The 14,586-nt window shown below is 38.8% G+C and overlaps 1 protein-coding gene across 1 annotated transcript; it reads left to right on the forward strand.

The window, feature by feature from the left end:
* Positions 1–4,006: 4,006 nt before the first annotated feature.
* On the forward strand, positions 4,007–5,562 carry LOC140008724 (uncharacterized). Its single transcript, XM_072053581.1, has 3 exons — positions 4,007–4,136; positions 4,233–4,567; positions 4,915–5,562. The coding sequence occupies exons 1-3, from the start codon at positions 4,007–4,009 to the stop codon at positions 5,560–5,562; spliced, it is 1,113 nt and encodes a 370-aa protein (XP_071909682.1).
* Positions 5,563–14,586: the final 9,024 nt, after the last annotated feature.

Below are 14,586 nucleotides of genomic sequence, written 5' to 3' on the forward strand. Positions count from 1 at the left end.
TTTCAATTATCTTGCAGGTATGGAGAATGGTAACGGACATGTTAGCGGTAGCGAGGCGTCTAATGGACACGTGGAGCCACTTAGATCCATTTCCTATAGGCCACGAGGCGGGGAAGATCGAGTTCGATACTCACTTGCTGATAGGCACCCTAGATGCCAGTGTAGAGCCACACACGTGTATCCCAACGACTTGGTGTTGTCACTAGACGATGAGCGCCGCCATTTGTGGGACGCTAACCACACCCTAACCCAGGATGTGAAGGAGCTGAGTATCATGGTGGATACCCAGTTTGACCGAATAGCCGATCTGGAGATTAGGTTAGCTGCTGAGCATAATAGGTTGAAGGCTGCTCGTCTGGAGATTGAGCGACAGAGGTCTAGGGTGACTCGACTAGCTGAGGGGTTCCGTGATAGGAGTGCCGGTATCAGGGCTGATGCCGCTATGTTGATGGATGAGGCCACTAGTTTTCTTCAGGGTAACGAGCAAGCAGGCGCTGAGGGGGACCCAGAGGAGGATCCAGAGGAAGATCCAAAGGAGGACCCAGAGGAAGATCCGGCGGAGGACGTTGCTCCTGATAGCCCTGCTGAGGGTTAGGCTAGGATCGACTTAATTATATTAGATATGTAGGGTTAGGAAAGGGGGACATTTGTTAAGTCATCAAATTTTGTCTAGGTGGATGATTTGCTTTCGATATACCATATCCCTAATTTTTGTTTAAAGGATTAACTGTATGTATTTTTGCTAACTTATGTGCCTTACTTTTGGGAATGTCCCAACCCGCTATTTGTATGACTTTCACGTGGAAATATATGTTAAGTGTTTTATTTTCCTTTTTCCTCCATTTCCATATTGATTTTATCACAAGGAGAATAATAATAATCATAAATAAATAATATTCTCGCTTTAATTGTCTTATCCTTCCGTAATAGGCATAATTAGGCTATGGATCGCCAAGTGATAGGAAGGAGCCGTGGGAGACCCACTAGACAACACCCAAAAGCGGGTGGTGATAGGGAACCCGAGATCAACCAAGACCAAGGGCAAGAGGGTGTGCCCGGAGATCGAGTGGCCACCGCAATCAACCGTATCACTGACGTCTTAGAGCGCTTGACTGAACACCAAGCCTCTGGACCAGTGCACCGCCAAGGAGGTCCAGCCGAAGCGGAGGATCGGGCCTTAGAAAGATTTCTGAAGTTTGGGCCTCCTAAGTTCTACGGAGGACCTGAACCGGAGGTAGCTGAAGGATGGTGGGAGAGAATCTCCGACATCTTCGCAGCTTTAAACTACGCGAAAGAGCGACAAGTGACTTTTGCCGCATTCCAGTTTGAGGGAGTCGCTCGCTCCTGGTGGAATCTGGTTAGGATTAATTGGGACAGGAATCATACTCTAAGAACTTGGGCGAACTTCACAAGGGAGTTCAATGCCAAATTTCTTCCACCTCTCATTCAAGAGAAGAGAGAGGACGACTTCATAAAATGTAAGCAAGGGGCGATGAGTGTCGCCGAATATGAAGTCCAGTTCACGAATCTATCCCGTTTTGCTCCTGAATTGATAACCACAGAGCAAAGGCGTGTCAGAAGGTTTGTACAGGGATTGAATGTGGAAATACAGGAAGGTTTAGCTGCCGTGAGGATAGACACTTTCGCAGATGCCGTCGAGAGAGCCCAGAGAGTTGAAGTAGCTAAAGGTCAAGTGAAATCTTTTCAGGCCAAAAAAAGATTTGCTCCTAGCAGTAGTCGGGAGCCGACGTATGGAAATGCTCCACCGGTCAAAGTGGGCCGAGGAACCAGTGGAGTGACTAGTCCTGGAGCACCACGAGGCGCACAAGCAAGAGGAACCGGGGCAAGGAATGCAGGGGGACTAAATAATGGAACTAGAGTGGGACCGAATGGAAGGGGACAACCTAGGAATACCTCGCAAGGAGGCCGAGCAATAATTCCCCAAGTGACTTGTACCTATTGTAAGAAACCTGGCCATACTATAGATAGTTGCTGGAAGAAACAAGGAAAGTGCTTGAAGTGTGGAAGCAGTGAGCACCAAATTTCTGGATGTCCAAAAGTGCAGGAAGGGACTAATCCGAACGCTAGACCAAACACTTCTGGAGGGAGCCGGCCAACAGTTCCTGCCAGAGTGTATGCTATAGATGACCAACCTGTACTTGATTCCTCGGAAGTCATGGAAGGTACTCTCCCCATTTTTCATCGATTAGCTAAAGTGTTAATTGACTCTGGTGCAACTCATTCATTTGTGAATCCAACATTTATGTCCGGAATTGACGTGAAACCCGCTAGATTACCCTTTGATCTTGAAGTTAGGACACCAATGGGTAATAAGAAGATAATCACTAGCTTAGCCTATAAGAATTGTGAATTCTGGATTGGAGAGCGTAAAATGCTAGTGGATCTATTCAGTCTGGACATAAAAGGGTACGATGTTATCATAGGAATGGATTTCCTAGACCATTATCATGCTAAGCTTGATTGCCGAGTGAAAGTGGTAGAATTCTGTATACCTGGAGAAGCAACCCTGAGGTTAGATGTTAAGGGTAGGTTAGCATCATCTGCTATGATCTCAGGAATACGAGCGAGGAAAATGTTGTCTAAAGGAGCGCAAGGTTTCTTAGCCTTCTTAATTAATGCTCTCAGTGATCAAGTGAAGTTAGAAAATGTACCAGTGGTACGGGAATTTCCGGATGTTTTTCCCGAAGAACTAAAGACTTTACCGCCGGAAAGAGAAGTGGAGTTCAAGATTGACTTGGTGCCTGGAACGGCTCCAATTTCTAAAACTCCGTACCGAATGGCTCCTGCCGAGCTAAAGGAGTTGAAAATTCAACTGCAGGACTTGTTGGAGAAAGGTTTCGTGAAAGAGGGTGACTCACCATGGGGAGCACCCGTTCTATTTGTCAAGAAGAAGGACGGAAGTTTGAGACTATGTATCGATTACCGAGGGTTAAATGAGGTTACAATTAAGAATAAATACCCTCTGCCGTTGATTGATAGTTTGTTTGACCAACTACAAAGGTCAGTAGTTTTCTCTAAGCTGGACTTGAGGCAAGGGTATTATCAGTTGAAGATTAAGAAGGAGGATATACCCAAGACTGCTTTTAGCACAAGATATGGACATTTTGAGTTCGCAGTCATGCCTTTCGGATTAACTAATGCACCAGCTGCTTTCATGGACTTTATGCAGAGAGTCTTTAAGAAGTACCTGAATCAGTTTGTAGTAGTGTTCATCGATGATATTTTGATATACTCTAAGACATGAGAGGAACAATTTAAGCACTTGGAGATAGTTTTGCAGATATTAAGAGAGCATAAGTTATATGCCAAGTTCAGTAAGTGCGAGTTTTGGTTGGAGAAAATTTCATTTCTAGGGCACAAGATTTCTAAAGATGGAATTGCCGTGGATCCGGCAAAAGTTGAGGCTGTTATGATGTGGAAACAGCCAGAAACTCCAACAGAGGTTAGAAGTTTCTTGGGATTAGCAGGTTACTATAGGCGATTCATCAAGGATTTCTCGAAAATTGCCGGACCTATGACCGAGCTAACCAAGAAAGGGAACAAATTTATTTGGACTCCGAAGTGTGAGTCAAATTTTCAGGAGTTAAAGAAACGTTTAACATCCGCTCCTGTTTTGGTATTACCTGAAGGAGGAAAAGGTTATGCCGTGTACTCCGATGCTTCTAGAGAAGGTCTAGGATGTGTTTTGATGCAAATGGGTAAAGTAGTTGCCTATGCTTCTAGGAGATTGAAGCCTCACGAACAAAACTACCCAACTCATGACCTAGAATTAGCTGCAGTGATTTTCGCCTTAAAGAAATGGAGACACTACTTGTATGGCGTGACTTTTGAGGTTTATACGGACCATAAGAGCCTCAAGCACTTGTTCTCCCAAAAGGAACTAAATTTGAGACAAAGGTGATGGGTAGAATTTCTGGAAGATTATGACTGTTCGATTAATTACCACCCAGGAAAAGCCAATGTGGTAGCTGACGCTCTAAGTAGAATGGCCCAAGTAGCAGGGTTAATGGTTAAAGAGTGGGACATGTTAGAAGAAATAAGTGATTGGAACCCTCGCTTGGAGAAACTGAAGATATTATTTGGGAACTTATCGTTGAAATCACCGTTACTAGAGCGTATTAAGGAGGCCCAAAAAACGGACCCTATGATTTAGAAGAATTTGGAGAAAGTGCAAAAAGGGAAAACTCTAGACTTTAAATTTGGGTCTGAAGGTGTATTGAGGTTTCGAGATCGAATTGTGATTCCGGCAGATGAAGAGATAAGGAAAGGAATTTTAGAAGAATCACATCGATCGAAGTATACCATACATCCAGGAGTGACCAAAATGTATCACGATGTGAAGGGACTATACTTGTGGGAATGTTTGAAAAAGGACGTGGCAGAATTTGTACACAGATGCTTGATCTGCCAACAAGTAAAAACTGAGCATCAGAAGCCCTCTGGTTTATTGCAACCGTTAGAAATCCCTGAATGGAAATGGGAACATATAACAATGGATTTTGTAACGGGATTGCCTAGAAGTCAAAAAAGATTTGATGCAATTTGGGTAATAGTTGACCGACTCACTAAATCTGCACATTTCCTACCCGTAAGCATGAGCTTTTCTTTGGAAAAACTGGTCAAGTTGTACACAGAAGACATCCTAAGATTACATGGTATCCCTGTAAGTATCGTGTCTGATCGAGACCCAAGGTTTGTCTCGCGTTTTTGGCAGAAATTTCAGGAGTCTTTGGGGACCAAGTTGAAATTTAGTACTGCGTACCATCCCCAAACCGACGGGCAGTTGGAAAGGACAATTCAAACTTTGGAGGATCTGCTGAGATCGTGTATACTGGATTTTGGAGGTAAATGGAGTCAATACATGACCTTAGTAGAATTCGCATATAATAACAGTTATCAGGCCTCAATTCAAATGGCACCTTACGAAGCGTTGTATGGAAGAAGGTGTCGATCTCCGATTCATTGGGACGAAGTTGGAGAAAAGAAAATCGTAGATCCTACAGCTATACCTTGGATAGAAGAAGCCAGGAGAAAGTGAATCTAATTAGAGAAAGGCTTCAAGCTACCCAGAGTAGACAAAAGAGCTACGCCGACACGAGGATGAAAGATTTGGAATTTGAAATAGGAGACAAGGCTTTCCTACGAGTTAAACCCTTGAAGAGCGGAGTAGTATCCAAGAAAGGTAAGAAGCTAAAGTCAAGGTATATCGGACCTTTCGAAATTTTGAAGCGAGTCGGGAATGTAGCATATCAGTTGAAATTGCCTGCAAGCATGGCTAAAGTTCACGACGTATTTCATGTCTCCATGCTTAGGAAATATCACCCCGACCCAAGCCATGTGCTGCAATTGGAAGGAATAGAAGTAGATGAAACGTTAACCTATGAAGAAGGGCCAGTTCAGGTTTTAGATAGAGAAGTGAAGGAGCTGAGAAATAAGAAAATACCTCTAGTGAAAATTTTATGGAGAAATCACGGACAAGAGGAAGCAACTTGGGAGTTAGAAGAAGAAATGCAGAAAAAGTACCCCGATTTATTTCTTTAGGAAGTGCGAATTTTGAGGACAAAATTCAGTGTAAGGAGGGGAGGATGTGAGAACCCCGAAAATATATACAAGCTCTAGTGCATATTTCATTTGCATTTCTTTTAATTCTTTAATAAATTTTAGCATTACTTTCTCTTGTTTGCAAATAAGTACGTAAAAACAATTTTATGTGAAAAATGATATAATTTTTCTAAGTTATGAAATTTCTTGGTTTTGCTTGACTAAATTAATACCTTTGGAGTTAGAATAATTTTATCGCCTTAGCATAAAATGTTAAAGTTTTTAGTTTCCATTACGATAAATTGAAGTCCTGCAAGATTGGTAGATAATCAAGCGTTTAAATCACTCTTGGGGATAATTTTTGGAATTAAGTTAGAATTAAGGTTTTAAGTGATCATTAGAAGGAAAAGTGAAAAGTCTAAATTACCCCTCACTATATTCCAAATTACCATGCAACACAAGAACCAATTTCCGGACAACATCATTCCTCACCACTCTTTCGGCCAATGCACAACTTCACCATCTCAACACTCAATCCTCACAAACACCCAACCTCCCTCTCAAAACCCGGCATCCATCTTTCTTCCTCTTCATTTCTGTATCACAAACCACCACCGCACTCCACCTTCACCCGTGAGTATCGACAGAGAAAGAGAGAGAGTGAGCGGGAGAGTGAGCAGCAGCTTCATCCGAGAGCTGCAATCCGTGAGCTGCAACGACTCTGCTGCTGTCCGTAAGTCTGAGGAAGGAAAGGAAAAGCTGTGTGTAAGTCCCACCCATTCTGCACTTCCATTTCTACCAGCTGCAATCAATCTTCCAGCTACAACAACCACCAGCTCCACCGTCTGCCACAGCCAAGCGAACCAACACCCTAGTCGCGCGCGAGCCAAGAGCGAAAAAAAAAATTTCAATTCCCTTGTGCGTAAGCTAAGTATGCTGTTGAGGTAAATTTCGGATCTAGAACACCTGATTAGAGGTTGATTGAGCTAATTAGGAGCATGCATGTTGAATTTATGCGTTGGATGATGATCTAGAAAAGAAAAGAAACCTGATGTGCGCTGAATGTGGGTTTGCCGAGACTGTTTTGGATTAATGCCGAGCTAATCTGTGTAACTCTGGATAATCTGAGTGTGCATTGTTGATTAAGTAACTAATCACTAACTAATTAAATTGTTTAAAGCTTTGCATGTTGACCTTAGACCATCGGATGATGAATTTAGAAAAGAAGAAATCTGATGTGTGCACATTTGGACTGCCGAGACTGATTAAGAAATGTTGTGCTCAATTTGTCTAATGGTGACAATCTAAGGTTATAAACATGATTAGCTAAGTGAAAACAAGATGTTTAATAGGTTGCATGTGGAATGATTCGATCGGATGATGAAATTTGAAACTTGAGAAAAATCTGTTTGGTAGAATAAATTCTGCCGCGAGCTTGGTCTGAAATCCAGTGGTAATCTGCTTAAATTTGATAATCTGAGCCTGTATTGGGGATTATACGACTAATCACTAGTTGATTTACCTGGCTATGGCTTTGCATGCTAATTTTGTGCATTCGGATGATGAATTAAGGAGCATAAGAAATTCTGTTTTGATGAAATGGAACTACCGTGAGCTTAAATTGGAAATGTAGTTCCTAATCTTCTACATTGTGATGATCTGAGTTGATACCTATGTTTATCTAGCTAACAACATGATGTTTGAGGCTTGCATGAGGCTAAGTAGTTTGGCTAACCAAGAAAATAAAATGAAAACAGAAAATTGTTTCATGCATGATCATCCGAGACTAGTTGATATAATTTCTGGATTTTAGTGATGTTTACAGTTGGTAACTAAATTCGATTTTGAGCTGGAAATGTTAACTGTCTAGCCAAGTAATTGCATGCTGAACTTGAGAGTTTAATAGCATTTTAGCCGAGGAAATGTTGGATTTATGAACACTGAAGTGCTGGAAATTTTAATGACCGAGAGGTTGAGCAGAAATTCTTTAATTGGTTTCTGGAATTTTCCTTGGAGTATAATGGTTTTGAAATGCATGAAAAATGTGTATTTTAAGCTGTGTAAGTTGTTTAGCTGGGAAACATTTGATATTTTGGAAGATTTAACCAAAAATGTTGAAGTGTGGACCTGGAAAATGTTCAAGCGAGTTGATAGAGGTAGTAAAGGAATTTTCCAGATTTCTTTTGGCGAATTTCAGTTCTAAAACTGCTGTTTCGAGCTGTAAAATATTTTATGCCCATTGTTTTCACTTTAAGAAATATTAAGAGGGTTATGCATGTACACCTTCGGATAACAATTTGATTATACCATGGTTAAAATGTTGTGATGGAATTCTTGATAGTTTGGAATAACAATTACCGGAAAATGTTTAAGTTATCCTTGGTTCTGAACAATAAAAGTTTGGTTGAAATGTTAGCTTTATTTCTATAAGAAATAATTGTTGGATGATAAGGGCTAATGATTGATGAAGCCCTTGGCCAATTGAATGATTTTATATAAGTGGTAAAATTTTGATGAAATTAACTGCTAGAATTGCTTGGAGGCTTTATATTTATTTTGCTTCAACTGTGATGTGATATGAACTTGCCAAAACCAAGAGCTAATGATTGACGAAGCCTTGGTCATTTATTCCATTTTGATCAGAAGTGAATCTATTGAAAACCCAGGGCTAATGATTGACGAAACCCTAGGGATTTTCTATTGAAATGTGATTTTGATTTGCTGGCAAATTTGAACCATAATGTGATTTCGAAATGGATCGAAATTGTGAAAGTCGTTTCGACCCTGTGAACTCGAGCAATTTTGATCAAGCTAATCAAAAATATTTTTTTCGCTAGTATTAAACGATAAAATTCAGTAATTAGTATTTTACCCTAAATCTTGCCAACCGACAATTTTCCTTTAGCTTAAACTAGCCTTGATAGTTATAGAAAATAATTTTTCTAGCTTTTAAAACCCTAAGTCTTGTTTCATTTCCTTTCCTTTCTTAAAGACCTGTCCCTTGCTAGTTTTCTAGAGGAAATTTCCAAAATACAAGATTTTAGCGATTTTAACTAAACGTTCAGAAAACTTGTTCGGCAAGAAACATTATCTCACGTAAAATTAGTTTTAGTAACACTTTTACAAGAAAAGTAATATTAAAGAAACTTTACAAAGTATTTTACTAGTTTTAATACTACATGGGTTGTTGAATTATTCCAAGAAAATAAACTAGCTATACTACGAATAATTTTTCCTACGTAATCCTAGAACTAGTATAGCCCACTTATAGTTAAAATTTGGTATTTTAGGGTTTAGCGAGGACGCAGATTTTGATTCCCAGCTTGATCAGTAACTTCACTCTTGGTGAGTGTCCCTGCTTGTTCTATTCCTACTTGATTTAAGTGCTTTCTTGACTTGATATGTGATAATAGCAAAAATGGTTTCTGATCCATCGAAGTGAGCAGTGTGTACTTTATCGCACTAGGCTTTCGAGTGGTGACTTGCGTGAAACATTTTTTTTTATCGTGAATCTAAATGTAGTTGCGTCGTTGGGTGAATCCCTCGACTCGTGAATCCAACTGCAGTAACGTCGTTGGGTGAATCCCTCGACTAATTTCCTGAGGGTATACTCAAGTATACTGCTCCCAATTTTCTAAGGGTATACCTCGAGTATACTGCTTCCTTTATCTTGTCGTGCGGGCCCGGAGCTGGGGTATGTCTGGTGGCCGGTGTAAGAAAAATAAGAGAATCTACATGGACCGTAAGAAGTGAGAGTTGACGGAGGGTCAACTACGACAACTTTTGATCAAGCTAGGCAAATGGCTCCTGAGAGCCCCTGTATCCTACCTTGTGCTGTTATACGCTTTCCTAGTTGTTTACTTCAGTTGAAATCAATACGTGTTAGTTGTTTTATTTAATTGCATGTTTTGGGGCACCACTGAGATTTAGCTCACCCCACGTTTATTTGTTTTCCTTGACAGGTTCTGGCGATTGAAAGCCTTAGAACGTGTCCGTGTTTATTTTTGGATATAAGTGAATACTATGACTTCTTTTGTGGGTTATATTGTGTTCCAGACTTGAATGATGTACCTTTTATTTTGGAATTGCCACTTGAAGCTGGAAAATGTGTAAACCCTAATTCGAGCATTTGGCTTGTAAGTTTGTATTAGTGATGTATGTAATTATCTATCCGGAGTTGTACGACTTTATACCTTGGTAGGTAGCACGTGGGACGTTTAAGAGCCGTCGATTGGCTATTGTAAATTACTGCTATCTCTGAAGTAAATGTGGATTTAGTAACTGTCTATTTCGGGAGAATCGTTATGGAACGGATGAGGTCATTCTTCTAAAGGATCTAGGTTAGTGTGCTTGCGTGAGTCCTGGCGAGAGTTGGGCAGACGACCCGCCAACCCTCTGGTTCGCCTTAGGGGGAAGTAGGGTCGCCACATGCAAGGTAAAAGATATTTATTCCTAATACCCACTTGATTCCAACCTCGATATTATAGACATGGCCTTCTCACAAGGCTATAATCATAACAAAATTTAGATATACGAACAAGTCATGAAGTTGATTAAATGCAAAGTAAACTTTCATTTGCTATAAAAGGCCATAATAGTTTCATCAAGTTAGGATAAGTTTATCAAATCATTTCAAAAGAAAAGGGACTAAACAAGATTGTAGCAAAACATGCTAAGTCATCCATGTTCAAAGCAACAAAAAGATTTCATCCATTTGCTTAATCCTGACTGTCAGCCTATCAACAACTCAAAGCATCTAAATGAGTAGCAAATCAAAATTTAAAACTTAACTATTCACAACCTATAAATTCTCACACATCTAAGTCATCCAGGTATATTTACTCTTACCTCTCCACGAATTTGATACGTAAGAAAATCCACACACACGAATAAAGTAATACTCCTTGATATAATGATATGTACTTCCATTCTAAGGTCTTACTCACGTATGTAGTGAAACTATAAATTATACGCCATATGAAACAAGTTCCAAATCCTGACCAAAAACTGTTACACACTAGTAGGACCAGAATCCTTTTCCTCAAAAGTTTGTCTAAATCAAACCAATCATGACCTACAAGATAAAGTCGAGACTTTTGATGTATTTTGAATGTATCTGTGGCAAAATGCAATTCAAAATTTTCAAAATTAGAGTTAAAGATACAAATTTTCTTCATGATCCAAAACTAAATTTTCTTAGTAAGAGATTTCAAATAATGTTTAACCACAATCATCAATACATATTTTAAATCTCTCAAATAGATTTAAGAAGATTAATCATGCAACTTAATGCATGAATTTTAAAACATATACATAATAATCATAACATATAAATGGAGGGTGTTCCAACACTTTTCCTCAAACTTTCAAGTTAAACCTATGTTCGGGTAAAGCGTATATTTTAGAAAATACCTTTAAGAAAGATAAATAGATATGTAGGTTCATATTCGCATAACCTGTGATCGAACACCTTTACCACCCTTTTATATCCAAACTAAGAGCTAACTCTACTAGTACATAAAACCCGATCATTTCTAATCTCTGATTCATAACAAATAGGCATTCATGTTCCTAAGAAAATATTCGAACTTGAACTCTATCTGATTTCGATTCTCAAACGAGTTCAAAATGTGTATACATATATGTATATATATATATATATATATATATATATAAATTTTGTGAAAAAGTAAAACAAGTGAATCTGGGTATAGTAATAGTCAAGTAAAATTGCAAGCGTTTTTGTTCAAGTAGAACAAATAGGTAATCAGTTCAAGTCATCTCACCAAACCAACGAAATACTTTTGGATTTCAAACTTTCACAAAAGTTGAAATATGGCCATAGGACCACTCACAATATACGTATAAAGCAACAATTAAAATTTCGCATAGGAAAATCTCACTAAATTCCCAACTAGGTTAATCCATTATACACTGGTAGATCTAATCTTCTGGTTTATTCTCGATTCATATTCAGTACTAGGGTCTCATTAAATTATATAAGACTATCCATCAATTTTTCTCATGAGTACGGGGTTGTCTAAGCCCTAGGCCACGACCCCTTTTTCCCATTCCTGCTGTCATACTTAATAGAAGTCTATAAGCGCAAGAAAAGGAATAATTAAGCATAAAAGAACTTAATGCATATACAAGTTGCAAAAATATTTAGAATCAAAACATGCTTCTTTACATGTATCAAAAGTTATAGCATGAGTTAAGAAGTCACAAAACAAGCCCAATATATCAAATACTGTATATAGGCAATTAAGTGCCACAAAATATAGAAGTATATGCAAGCAGGGTACAAAAGGCCTCACGGCGTGCACCACCCTTCCTAAGTCCATAGTTAAACCAAAGGGTCCAAATATCACTAATTTCAATCAAATCACATGCCTTTACGAAATTAGATCCAATCAAACCATAACACAAGCTGAAACCAAAGGTTATCCATTCGAAATTCAAAATCTTTAATAAGCAAGCCACCAGCCAGAGCACCATCATCTCCAAGAATAACCAGTCTTTGGGTTTTATAGTTAAAGCCTCAAGCTCCAAGTTCAAACCCAAGAAATAAGTACAACTTGCTAACTTACGTGTCAAATGGAAACCAAGTCAATTCACACTAACTTCGTGCTCTTGAATGCGGTTACTCTATATCTCAAAGTTCCCTCAGCCCGTACACCTAAAGATAGGCTCACTCTTCTGGAAAAACCAAGAATTTTAAAACATAAGAAGAGTATTTAAAGTAGTATTTAAAGTAACCAAAAATCTTATCAAGTTCAAGATTTACATTATAAAAACAAAAGTTCGCCATTCTTCCGAAAACTCAAGATTTTTTTTTTTTTTTGTGTAAAGCATAGACAAATTCAAGTGTGAGAATATACCAGTATACAATCAAGGGGAAAAACTTAGTTTAGAAAATTTTAACCTTATATCAATCCATCATATACAAAATTCAACAAACTCATCAGTTATTCACAAATTTTTAGATTGAAATTCAAGTAAAATTCACATATTTACCAAAATCGGAAAATTATACATACTTAAAGCATATATATATATTATTTGCAATCATCGTTTGAAAATAAAACTAGTACATCCTAGTTTTTCTTTAGAATTTCAAAGCAAAAATTCTCTAGGAGGTAAATGGGTGGGAAAATGCATTTTATTCCTTTAATACTCTTTTATCTTGGTTCAAAATCATCATACATGGAGTTTGACCATCAAATCTCGGTCTCTTATCCTCCATAGCCAGTACTAATAATTATCTCAATTCTTTCCACACTTACAAGTATAATAATAATTCAAATTCGTCCAATCTTTCACTACTAATCTCTCATCCCATATTTTCCTTCAATATAACATCACCTAATTCCTCAATTTCATTTCTACAAGTCCCAAGTAAGAAACTCTCAAATAATCAATTTGTTTAACCCCTAGGATAGAATAGGTCCTCATTCACATAATATTCAAATTAATCCCACAGTCAGACATCCTAAACTTTAAGCCGAGGATACACTACAAGATCTAGAGCCTAAGCTCTGATACCAACTGTGACAGCCCCACCTCCCCCTAAGGCGAACCAAAGGGCACGGCGGACCGTCTGCCCAGCTCTCGCTGGGACTCACTACAGTCCTCAAATAAAATATATCACTCACATCCAATAACATAGGGTACAAGCTCAAGAATAAACGAAATAACATTTTTCAAACTTAGAACGAGATAAGATACATTACAAATCTCAAGTAAGGGTATCATTCCCCGAATAAGACAAAAGTTCTCAGTTCTTAAATAATTACATCAAATACTTATCAAGTGAATTGAATTCAAATTATATATGAGATATCCCTTCAGGCACTAATAACTCAATACAAGCGCTTTCTTTGGCCTCGAGCCCTGTGGGGAATAATTATTTTTGGGGTCACTAATTAAGCCTCAGAACTTCCACTTCCAAACCTGTTAAGGAAAACAAATTGGGGTGAGCTAACGCTCAGTGAGGCCAAGGGAAAAACATGTAAGCATGCGAGTAAAGACACAATATAAAACAATAACTCGAGTAACAAGTAACTGCGAAACATTAAGCAAGTAGGGAATTTAATCACAATAAAAGGATACGGGAGCTCTCAGGAGCTAATCCACGCACGATCCAAGCTCAGGTAGTTGACCCTCTGTCAACTTTCATAGTTAGCCATGTAGAACTCCACTTACTACCTCCAGCCACCATGACACCCTCTTGGATCCGTAACCAAACAAGCATGTAGGTGGTATCACTTAACAAGTATACCTAGCAAGACCCCTTATTTGGATCAAGCTGTAACACTTCCCAAGTTTCACCAAGTTTCTCGACCAAATCCTTGCCGGCTCGAGTTACAAGGGTAGCCAATGGGTTGGGGCATCCCCCCCATTCACTTTCAGGTCGATGAGACGAAGCTCCAATCGACAAGATTTGGTCATAGCATTGAGACGGGATGAGCGGTATCTCCTACCCTAAAAGGGCATGATACATTCTGCCGCTCAATACTCACGAAAAACACTTTCATTTGCATTCACATGTAACACGTATCACTTATCAAGCAAGCAATTTCATGAAAGAGAGGACAAGGGCGATAAAGTACACCCTAGCCTCATTAACTAGCAAGTACAAGAATCATTTCATTTAAACACTTCATATGCACTTGATACTCACCAAGTATCAAAAGTCAAAGTTTGAGAAATTAGCTCTAAGACGCTTCACCGGGAGTTCCCTCGAAGTCCTCTTGAGATCTTGAAAGTATGCAATAATGCATGGTATCTCAAATTCCAGGCCATACAGTATTCGTGTAAAGAAAAGAAATAGTCAATTTTGACTCCAAAATTCAAGTTTCCAAAGTATTTCAGTTCATAAGGAACCGACTTTCAAATGAGGTCTCAAGTGATAGGTGAACTCAAGTTCACCATGAAAATAGGTTTGAAATGCTCTAAGAGTTGTAAAAATGTAACCTAGGCTCTTAAAAGAACATTTAGGTCCAAATTGGAAATTTTCACTTT

Source organism: Coffea arabica, chromosome 6c (genome assembly GCF_036785885.1).
Source record: "Coffea arabica cultivar ET-39 chromosome 6c, Coffea Arabica ET-39 HiFi, whole genome shotgun sequence".
Lineage (NCBI taxonomy): Eukaryota > Viridiplantae > Streptophyta > Magnoliopsida > Gentianales > Rubiaceae > Coffea > Coffea arabica.